At 43.5% G+C, this 11,263-nt stretch overlaps 1 protein-coding gene across 1 annotated transcript; it reads left to right on the forward strand.

Moving 5' to 3' along the window:
* The first annotated feature begins 1,271 nt into the window (after window positions 1-1,271).
* LOC139348426 (aquaporin-3-like) lies at window positions 1,272-8,494 on the forward strand. The gene is made up of 5 exons (XM_070988520.1): window positions 1,272-1,379; window positions 2,922-3,048; window positions 4,752-4,889; window positions 6,543-6,661; window positions 8,273-8,494. Exons 1-5 carry the CDS (start codon window positions 1,272-1,274, stop codon window positions 8,492-8,494), a joined length of 714 nt encoding a protein of 237 aa, XP_070844621.1.
* The last annotated feature ends 2,769 nt before the right edge of the window (window positions 8,495-11,263 follow it).

The following is an 11,263-nucleotide window of genomic DNA, read 5'->3' on the forward strand; positions in this document are numbered from 1 at the left end:
GTTAATTGGGCAGATCATGGGGGTGTTTTGTGCATTGTGCCAAAACAGCAAGTCAGTCTGATTTGAACAAACCTCTGAGATAAACCATCAAAGTTCCCTCCTCTGGCCATTCCCATCGCACTAATGCGCTGAACGAAGCAGGAGATGTGAACGTCTTAATTACGCTGCACTCTGAGATAATGATAACACTTGCATTTGCCTGCTTGAGGAGGGTTGCACAAATACACACACACACACACACACACGCACACACACTCATGCATGGTTGAATGATACTGCAAGGTGAAACATGTTTGAGTGAACACCTCTTTGTGCTTTATTCCTGCGTTCTTCATAGATTAACACTGACACTGTGCTTTATTACTTAACAAATTAGAAGGTCAAGTTCAGCCTTCATCACCATCAGCCCTGAGTTTCTTCACAGTTAACCGTGACGTACATATATGGCCCTATTATGTGCTGTTGGGGCCTTATTTACCCTCCACATGCAGCCTTATTTGAATATGTACACCTCCTGGTGTCGTTTTAGCACATGCTCATCGTTTTAAGGATATTTTGCAAGCAGCGAAACAGTCAGAGTGCAGCACAAACAGACATCTTACTCCAAAAAACTGCTTTCTGTCTCACAAGAACACACCCAACACTGGTTTAAACCAGCGTTTACAGTGAAACACCACGTAATATAGGCGACAGCTGGGCGAGCGCAACATCTGTCAGTAAGATGTGTATTTTCTACTTAAGGCACACGCCACTGTTTACCTGTTTATTTATACATTCCCCCTTAATGTGAAGAGTCCTCCGCAGCTGTGAGCGCGTCTTGTGAAGAGGGATCGGCTTGGCAAAGGGCCTTCGTCATCTTGCATCCCTCAGGATGAAGTCCCACGCTTGATAAATGTACACAATTATGTACTGAGAGACCTACATTTTAATTGGAGGTTTATATAATTGAGGGCAAGAAACCTTGAAAAACACCCATCAGTTAGCTCCTAGAGTAAATGTGCGACTTTATAGCTTTATTTTTGCATTTGGCAGCAACGCAGAGCGAGAAATGCTGAGGGGAACTCAAAGCAGACCTCCAGCAGCCCTGAAAACTGTGAAGAAGAGATGGGTGGATTTGGTAGGAGTTGCAGGCAGACCTAAGGTGCCCCCCCCCTTTTTTTTAACTAAGGGAGGGATCCTTAGGAGACCCCTTAAAGCTGATGCACAGCCAGGAACTCATTCGTTGTTGGACCGCAGAGCCTACCTCAAGATAATCTTCTAATAAGTGCATCATGGGAAAACAAAACAACATTTTGGAGAAACTGGCAGAGACCTTCCAGATCCGGCATGTGCTCCTCCGCCAGGCCCTGGCAGAATGCCTGGGAACCCTTATTCTGGTGGTGAGTAACGAGTACGTTTGCATCCCTCCTGCAGGCTGCTGAGTGGATCATTTTGCTCAAGAAAAAGAGGATAATAAATTCAATTAAAATGTTTACCATAGTCTGTATAAACTAGTTATTAACTCAGTTTAAAATTTAATGTAGAGGATTTTCTGCAGATTATTGTCTGCTACCATTAAATTGAATTACATTTAAGCTGCAAGCTGTGCTATTTAGGAAATGGGAGGAATTAAATGCACCTTTGGTTACATTTAAATAAGAATTGCAAATAGCTTCATGGTTAGCATAACAATTTGCATTCCTCATATTTTGCTCCTGTTTTCTCACTTACACTCTTTACCTTGCGTGTGTTAAATGTACTTTTTCCCCCACGCTTGAATCTGCAGAGTGAGCCAGAATGTCCAAAAAAGAGACACAAAATGTGCAATACACGGCAAATGGACGATATCGAAAGGACAAAATAATTATTGTCTTGATCTGCCTTCATCAGCTTTTCAGTTCAACAAGAGGAAAGAGAAAAACAGCTTTTGATTCTGGATCCTCTTGTCCAGCATGTTTGTAAGCTTGCAGTCGTGTCTAGCCTGAGTCGAGCTGTTTGATGATGATAAAGTTCATAATTTGGGTTTTTTGTGAGGTGGTTAGGTTGTTTAAAGGCAAGGCAAGCAGTGCTAAAATGTAAAGAAAGTTTAACTTCTCATGAAACGTCTACTTTCTCAGATGTCTGTGCAGCGAAGAATAATTTATTTAAATAGTTTTTCATTGGAACTTTAAAGTTGAAACACCCCAGACTCCTCCATCAATTATCTCCCGTCTTATTTCAGTCTTTGAAATTGAAATACACACCGCGGCTTATTATTTCATATCCATATTCTTTGCTAATGATAGAAGAAGATGCCGTACAGCATCTATAGTCCCCTGCTGACACCTAAGCCAGCACACCAGGAAGTCACAAGATTCTTTCAAATTAAAGCGAGGTGGGGTTTTTTTAGCCCGTGCAAAACACGTTTCTCACGGGCGCCCACAGACAACAAAAATATCAGGAGAGGACAGCAGCGGTGAAGCGCCGGGCCATTTGTTATTCTGCTACCCAGCTGTGACTGATCTGTTAATTCCAGGAGACCTTTCGCTCTGCTGGCAATCAGGTCCCCTCGGCGGTCAGAGCCGGCCCTCCGCGGAGGCAGCCTCCGCAGGTGGAGTCAGATTGTTGTCGGCATCAATAGTCCCACACAAAGCCCCACCATAAGACACATGACCTCCGAGGTCAGAGAGACACACCCTGGTTATGACGAAAAGCAAGACTCAGCCAGACGCCTGACTCGAGGTCAGGCTGCTGTGGGGCTTCATTATTCTCTTTGAAGTTTTTCTTCTACTGTCTGTCCACAAACATAACTTCAGCTCAGGGTTTGTTTGTTTCATAACTTGGCCGCATATGTCTGGTTGGATGCCAGAATGGAAGAAAAGCGTGCTGTTAAATGTTAAAAACAGATAAAAGGTGGACGTCTTTGGGACGTAAATCATAGTTTTTCCTGCTCTTCTACACAGATGTTTGGTTGTGGCGCCGTTGCACAGCTGGTGCTCAGCGGAGGCTCCCACGCCACCTTCCTCAGCGTCAACTTCGCTTTTGGCTTCGCTGTAACTTTGGGCGTCCTCGTGAGTGGACAGGTCTCAGGTGAGGATAATCTGGATTTCAAGGAGTGCAGGTTCTCCACCAACGACCCCCAATCCGTCCTCAACAGCTGCTAAAACATGCTTGATAGATCATCTTAATACTTGATACAAAATTTATGATAATTGCTGTCATTTGAACTGATGATATGTTTCAGAAGTCCACGACAGGAAATGACACATTACCTGAAGCAAGTTTTAGAGGCGGTGTTGCATGGGAAGTTGATGCAAAGATGCGATTAGATGCTAATTCGTCAACTTGAGTGAACGATTCTTGAGTATTTGAGCTTTATGAATCTGGTTCATAAACCACAGGACATGAAGAAAACAGGTGGGGTGCGATAAGAGAAAGAGCCAGAGCTCCTTCAGAGGCTGAACTAAAGACAAAAACAATCCCACAGTCACAGGTTGGTGCATTGCTACTGTTAGCTTACAGCTAACGTCTGTAGCTTGGCTGAAGTTTGCACGAATGATGCAAAAGTACCCGGTCTAGGCAAACAGTAACCGGGAGGTCTGCGGGTTGAAGTGTAGATTTGTTCTTAAATAGCCCGTATTACAAATAAAACATGAAATATTTCCTAATTTGGTGCAATACAATGATTTATTCTGACACCCTCATTAAATGTGCAAAGAGCTACCGCTTCAATTTGGTTTTAACAAGATTAGAGAAAAATACAACACATTTAAAGAAAAAAATGCTGATCATTATCATATGTTCGTACATGAATCAGCAACAATGACGAGGAAGTAATGTCAAGAAACCAGAAGGGATATTTTAATAAAAGTGAGGACATTTATCCTCATGAAGAAAATCACACTTAGCTGAGCTGCAGTCATTTGCATCGCTGTCATGAAGTGCCTGTCATTCAAAGAGCTTTTCCACACAAGACTCAGCTTTTTTATTTCCCCGCAGCTCCATCAGCATAACAGAGAGTCATTATTATTGATGCCTGACAGACACTAAATATCAGCAAAAGGTAAACTGGCAGTTATCTGAAGTGCAGTATTTACCACGCTGATGTGTTTGCCAGACTGATGACAGCTCGAGAACAGGAAGCAGTGGACGGAGGAATGCAAAGTTTAAAAGAGACACGCACACACAGACGGAGGGTGCACTTAGCCCTTAACTTGAAAACTGCGTGGTCCATAATTGAAAGGAAAGCGAGTGAGTCAATCCTCGATCCCAGCATCTTCTGTCAAAAGCAGCGACGCTACAAAGGCTTCTGCAGTTCACTCATGCTCACTCCTTCGATGCCTTTATAATGAGCCTGTCCTCCCTATAATACGCACTGCAGCCGAGAAAATAAGCTCTTATAATTAGATAGCTCCAATCCTGACACGATAAAGGTGTGAATACGAGCCCGGCTCAGGAGTGCGCCATCAGAGCAGTTATTTCCCCCTTCAAGGTTAGGGGAAAAAAAAAGGATACTTTCCCGAATCTTTTCATCCCGCCAATTTAATTTGTGTCACAGAGACCTTCCATCCGAACAGGACTTTTCTGAGACCGCAATTACTGACTGTACAGTGGGCTTAGAAGCGTTTCTTCTGTCTCGCTGAGGGAAGAGGCGGTAGAGGGCTGCATGCATGCACTGGAGATAAAGCAGCCTCCATATGTTTGTTTTCTCCAGGCGAATCACACAGAGTCTGATCATAGATACACATTTAGAAAAAAATAAACCATGGTTTCTATATTTTTCTCATCTTTAGGTGGTCATCTTAACCCAGCGGTCACCTTCACGCTGTGTTTACTTGGGAGAGAGCCTTGGAGGAAGTTCCCGTTGTTCTTTTTCTTCCAGACGCTCGGAGCCTTTCTGGGTGCAGCGGTTGTGTTTGGGATGTATTTTGGTATGTGACGCTGAAAAGGACGGAAAGTGTTAATGTTTAACAAGCCTCTAGTGTTTAGACAAATCAAGATTGCTGGAATCGACTCAGTGGTGCATGCAGCAGTTCATGCAACCTTCCATTTCCCTCAGCAGCTTGATCTTCGTCTGCAGAAGCGAAATCAGATGGTTGAACTGTGCAAAAACACCGGTCATCAAATGAACATTTACACCTTTTTTCTAGCTCTTTGACTAATTAGTCCAACATTTAATGGCTTTCATCTACTGAGTCTCTTACACAAGTCATCAATTAACACACTTTGCTTTTTCAGACTCATGGGGGCTGTAACAGTTTTCTGAAGTGTCCCTGAGTCCATGTGTTAATCTCCTTTATCCAATCATGTGCTCACAAAGTGGTGAACCTCGCTCCATCCTTGCCTGTGAATGACTGAGCCTTTCCAGGATGCTCCTTTTATACCCAATCACCTGCTACCAGTGAGCCTGTTTACCTGTGGAACAGGTGTTTTTGGATCTTTCCCAGTCTTTAGTCGCTCCCGTCCCAGCTTGTTTGAAATGCTGCATCAAATTCAGAATAAACAGATATTTACAAAAATCAATGAAGCTGATGAGGCGAAACATTAAATGTATCGTCTTTGTACTTTCAATTGAGTTTATGTCAAAAGGGATTAGCAAACTGTCACATTCTGTTTTATTTATGTTTTACACAGCGTCCAGGCCTTTGTGGGATAAAGGCTGTAAAAAAATGATTGGTTGGACCTTTATTAGTCAGATTTTATGTGGTGGATAAGCTTTAGCTATTTTGAGAAGAACACCCACAGTCTCTCTGTTTTTAGGATAGATGAATGGCGTCCACAGCCGGGCTAGCGGCTCTGAGAGGCTGAGCTGAACGCTAACATCAGCTAACACGCACAGGGACAATGCTAACATGCTGATTTTTAGCTGGTACAGTGTTTGCCATATGACGCTCAACTGAACTGAAGCTCATTAGACATTAGTTCTGCGTGTATTTAGTCTTAAATCACAGTATTGGACAAGTTGAAATTTAGGTCATTTTTATAGTGGACAGGTGTCACAATTCATCTTCAGGGGAAGGTAAATTTCAGGCAGGCTAAGCACATGTCCAGACATGAAACAGTAAAAGCATGCGCCCCCTGTGGCTTGGAGGTACAATTACAATTACAATTAATAATTCGGTAGAGTGTGTCACTTGTTTCTAGTCACTGCCCAATAAAAGCATAAAATCTGCCCCCAAAAATAATAATTAAAAAAACGTACAAAAGTCAGCCTAATATTATGTGACGTTTGTAATGCAGCCATGTGTTTATTTGTATGAAAACCTGTGTGTTACACTTTGTGCCTGTTGTTTAGCCCTTTACACTCGCATGTCTTTCTATATGTTTGTGCATTCCTGCTGCTGACTGCAGCTATACAAGCAAGCAGAAAGTAATCAAGAAGCTGAAATGTCAAGTGTGTTGTTGTTTGTAGTTTATCTCTGAAACATAAATGATTTAACCAGTTTAACTTAAAATCAGCAGGTACCTTCAGTGATATTATTCAATTCGAGATGTAATTGAGTGCGGCAGCAGTTTTAAGCTTTCTTTCACTGTTTAAATACATAAATGTATTTTTAAAAATGAATTGTCCATTCTCCCACCAGATGCATTATGGGACTTCAGCCAGGGGGAGCTGATGGTGGTGGGGGAGAATGCCACAGCTGGGATTTTTGCCACATATCCATCAAAACATCTCGGCCCAGTTAATGGATTCTTTGATCAGGTACTGCTGATTTTCTGGAGGTTTCTTCGCCTCTCATCAGTGAAAATGGCGGCTCCGTCTGAACCGGCGTGCACTCCAGCTGAAGTAAAGCATGAGGACTGCACGTAATAGTCATTTTCTAGCAGTGTTCATTGTGTGTTGGTTTAGTCAATAGCCTCAATTTCGCACATTTAACTTTAAAGAATCACAGACTTCATAATAGATACTTGAGGTCAATGTGACGCATGTCTGGTGGAGCTGAACAGACAGCATTGACTCAAAAAACACATTGTCTTCAACGAGACGGATGGCTGAAAAACATGGCTGAGTCATGTCCACTGAGGACAAAGTGTGCAGCAGACATGGAAGTGTCAGACTTGTGAGCCCAGAAGTCCTTATTGCCCTGAAGTACTATATCGAAATCTGTTGCAGCCTAATAGCCAATCACATCACATCAGCTCCTCTCATCTCTTTAACCTTTTAAAAGCAGCAGACAGTGTAATGAGCAGGACAGTGTCACTACTCATTTGATCTGACTGTCCAAACTTGGAGTCTGCGTCGAACAGCTTGTAAGCGTGGAGAAGAGGAAGGTCAATTAGACCCGGCTGTGCCGGAAGATTCAAATAATTAATGAAGATAAAATTACGCGGCGTGCATCAAAAACCTGGATGCTGCAGATACAACTCACACAGTCCTGCAGCTGAACTAAAGTTTGTTCACACCCTCTCGTTCCTGCTTTTCCTGCATGTTAGTTTTCTTGCATTGTCAAGAGTTATTTAGTTGAATTTCTCTCTTAATACATTTGTGACCATCAGTAATATACTGTCGTCATCCATATTATGGCCAATAAGGTTTTATTAAGGCTTTTTCAACTGGATACACAACCCAGATAGTTGAGAAGGCCATTAAAAGCCAGCTGTGCTTCATAACAATCATCAGATGATATGTTACATTTCTGGCAGGGTTTTTCTAAATGTATTGAATCTTTGAAGAAATGTTCAAGACCCCTGTTGACACAGAAACAGCTCTTCCTCTCTGCTGCTGTCAGCAGTGCGATCTCACAAAAAACTGCAGTTCACACGGATCAACTTTTCAACTCTTTGCAGCTCTGTTACATCAGCAGTTCTGCCCCTGGCCAGCAGGGGTCGCTAGCAGCTGCTGAGCTCATGTAGATCCTGTCGTGTCACAGCAGGTGGAGTAATCTATACCATATCCACGGTGCACATATGCTGTGAAATTGTTCTGAAGTCCAGGCCTGCACTGACGCAACAATGCGAATTAAAGCTCTGCTTGTTGTGCTTCTGCCGTCCATTGATGTCAGAATACATCAGCCGGCAGCAGAAGTTCATCGACATTCATTTGTCTTTAAGAGAAAGCTGCAGAACAACATCACAACATCTTCAGTGTGATGCAACGTTTCATAATGATGATATCGCACCGGGATCACAAGAAAAACAAATTTACAAGTGAGTTTAAATATCACCACGGAGAAATATCCAAAAGATCGAGAGACTCTTGATTGTTGAAGCCACAGCAGGACTGTTGTGTCTCTCAAATGAGAAGACTTAAGGATCACATCAAATGAACGTGAATTAAAAGCATTAACAGATCACTCTCCCTGCACTGTCTCAGATTATTGGAACAGCTGCTCTGATCGTGTGCATCCTGGCCATAGTTGATCCACACAACAATCCAGTCCCTCGAGGTCTGGAGGCCTTCGCCATCGGCTTTGTGGTGCTGGTCATCGGCCTGTCGATGGGCTTCAACTCCGGCTATGCTGTCAACCCAGCCAGGGACCTGGGACCTCGCATCTTCACGGCTCTCGCAGGCTGGGGCAGAGAGGTCTTCACGTGAGTAGAGCGCCATTCTGACTGCTTTAATCCAGTATGCCAACTGTAGCGGACGGTGATGCCACCCACAGGGGGCTCCACATGTCATGAAGATTGGAGGTTTATCATTTGCCACTTTTTGTTAATCAGTGGATGAATTCAAACTTGCTCAAAGTGGATGAAGCCTGGGTGGAGCTCGGGGGGGGATGGCGTGCAGCGAACTCTGATAGGCTGAGATGCCTGTCAATCAAACAAACATGCCAAAACACACTTCTCCTTATGGCAAATATCTCCCCAAATTATGACAATTCCACCAAAGCACACTTGAGAAATAGTGAAATTAATATTACTTGCAACAGATTCAATTATATTTCTAACTGCTGATATCTGTCCTTCATGAACAAAGAAATGCAGAACTGCTTTGTGGTGGCAGAATCACGCAGCGTGATGAGTGAAAGAAACATTATCTGACGTTCAGCATTAAAGGGTTTATTCCAGGGATTTAGCACAGCACTGAAAAGCAGAGGGCACTCACAGAGGAAAATATTTCTGAAACATTGGTAAATATCGAAGCAGCAGAGGCCAAAATATCCTGACTTTTATCCCCCGGAGTGCAGCTACATTTCCCACAATTAAGGTTGAGTAAACGACTGGACTTCTAACGCAGGACACAGATTCAAGTGGTTTGGATTAAGAAAAGGGATTTATTGTCACAGAGGGCTAACTGATCACAGAGAGATTACCCAGGAAGGAGCAGCAGGTGATTTCAGGTGTTTCAGACTAGAGCTGGGCAGACTGGGCAGGTTGACACAGCAGGAAACCAGTTAGTCACTGGGAAAAGGCAGAGCTGGGGGAGCTACCAGGGGGACGCGTTACCAGGCCAGAGACCCGGCAATGAGCGGTGAGGAGAGCCTGGTTTTTATCCTGTGGCCGGTGATTTGTGGATCGGTTGCAGCTGTGGTGGCTGATTGGCACGAGGACCAGGTGTAGGTGAGCTGTGATTGAGGGGGAACCGCCCACACACACACACGCACGCACGCACGCACGCACGCACGCACGCACGCACGCACGCACGCACGCACGCACGCACGCACACACACACACACACACACACACACACACACACACACAGGGATAAACACCAGGAGAGGACTCACACGATGCATTACCCATTTAAACCTGACTTGGCTCATGTGCTTTCCGACCTGCAACATTGCATGCGTGCAACTTCCGCTGTGCACTCATATTTCATCCGGGCCCGCTGCAGATGGCAAAATGAATAAAAAATGGAAAACAACACGCATGCATTACACTTTTTTTTCCATTTATTCTCTTTCAGAGCAAACACCTACTGGTTTTTTGTGCCCATCTGTGCCCCCTTCTTGGGTGCAGTGGTGGGTGTGCTGATGTACCAGCTGATGATTGGGTATCATTTACAAAGAGAAGTACAAGAGAAGGAGCAGAAGGAGGAAGAGGAGGAGGAGGAGGAGGAGGAGGAGGAGGAGGAGGGAAGGTTCAAACTTTCCAGTGTTACCGCCAACGAAGACGCATGAGCTGAGTTTCTGTTCACAGTTGTGCTGCAGTCGTTAGTCATCATACAGCTAAAACATGCTTTTCACTTAAAAACACACTTTTTGAAATGTGCTTTTTAGTCATTTCATTTGTTTTATGGCATTTTAGCTCATTTTCCTCTCTTTGTGTTTTATAGCGTGCTTAGTTTTTATTGCCTGACTCTTTTTATATTGAGTGCGTCTCATTGTAAAGCACTTTGTAACTGTGCTACATAAATAAACTTCACAATCATTGCTATTATTTTCGATCTGGCGTCACTTTTGGATAACACACAAGCCGTCAATCAATAATCGTGAACACATCTAGGAGTTCATAATGGACGGGAACAGTTCGTCAGGGAAATATGGCACAAACTGTCTGAATTCATTTCACTTAACTCCAGTGAGCTCTTTCATTTCTGTTTGAAGCACAAAACTATTTCCTTCATGCTGCGTGTCTGACAAAACAAATATATCAGCTCACGTATAAAAGCTAAACAAAAGACAGTTTAAGTTGAAGCGGGAGTTGAAAGGAGTCTTGTTTATTTCTGTCTGAGGGGAAAAATCTACAGACATCCTTCTCACCTGCAGTTTCTTTATTTGTGAGTGTAGAACGACATATTTTACACATTTCCAGCTCTGCCACTGGAAAATCAGTCATTCGGGCGAGATTGTTGCGCTGCAGGTGTTACCTGATGTTTACCTTCTTAAAAATGACCTGGAAAATGTTAAAGCATGCAAGAGTTTGATCCTGTCTTTAACTTACAACGAGATTTTGCATCAGTTATTTCTACATTTGCACATAAGTTTGTATCAGCTGGCTGCTGTTTTACTGCAGACAGTATGAGCTCAGTCAGTAACGGAGGTGCTGGTAGATTGTCAACAGCGCCAAGGCTAGCTGTTTCCCTCACTTCCTGTCTTTATGCTAAGATAAGCTCTGTCGCCTGGCACCAGCTTTAATTTTAATGGACAGATACATGTCACAGCGCTGGAGACTCTTGAAGCTGAAGTGTTAATGTATGCTTGAAGTTTTTAAACAGTATGCGTGTAAATGTTTGACTGACTCCCAATAAAAAGGTGCAGTCTATGGGAACTTGTATGATCCTCTTACAGACAAAATGACTTTGGCGCCGCCTGTGGTAGCGTCGAAAGACGGTAAATGCATGCGCTGCTCCAGGCAGAAAGGCATGAAACACACAGACTGTCCCCATTTCCACCAGAATTTCTCATTAAATTAATGTTTC

Source organism: Chaetodon trifascialis, chromosome 20, assembly GCF_039877785.1.
Source record: "Chaetodon trifascialis isolate fChaTrf1 chromosome 20, fChaTrf1.hap1, whole genome shotgun sequence".
Lineage (NCBI taxonomy): Eukaryota > Metazoa > Chordata > Actinopteri > Chaetodontiformes > Chaetodontidae > Chaetodon > Chaetodon trifascialis.

Coding starts and splice junctions, on each gene's coding strand:
- LOC139348426 (XM_070988520.1), top strand. CDS start 1,272: ATGGGAAAACAAAACAACATTTTGGAGAAACTGGCAGAGACCTTCCAG. Junction 1,380..2,921: donor TGGGAACCCTTATTCTGGTG/GTGAGTAACGAG, acceptor TCTTCTACACAG/ATGTTTGGTTGTGGCGCCGT. Junction 6,662..8,272: donor TTAATGGATTCTTTGATCAG/GTACTGCTGATT, acceptor GCACTGTCTCAG/ATTATTGGAACAGCTGCTCT.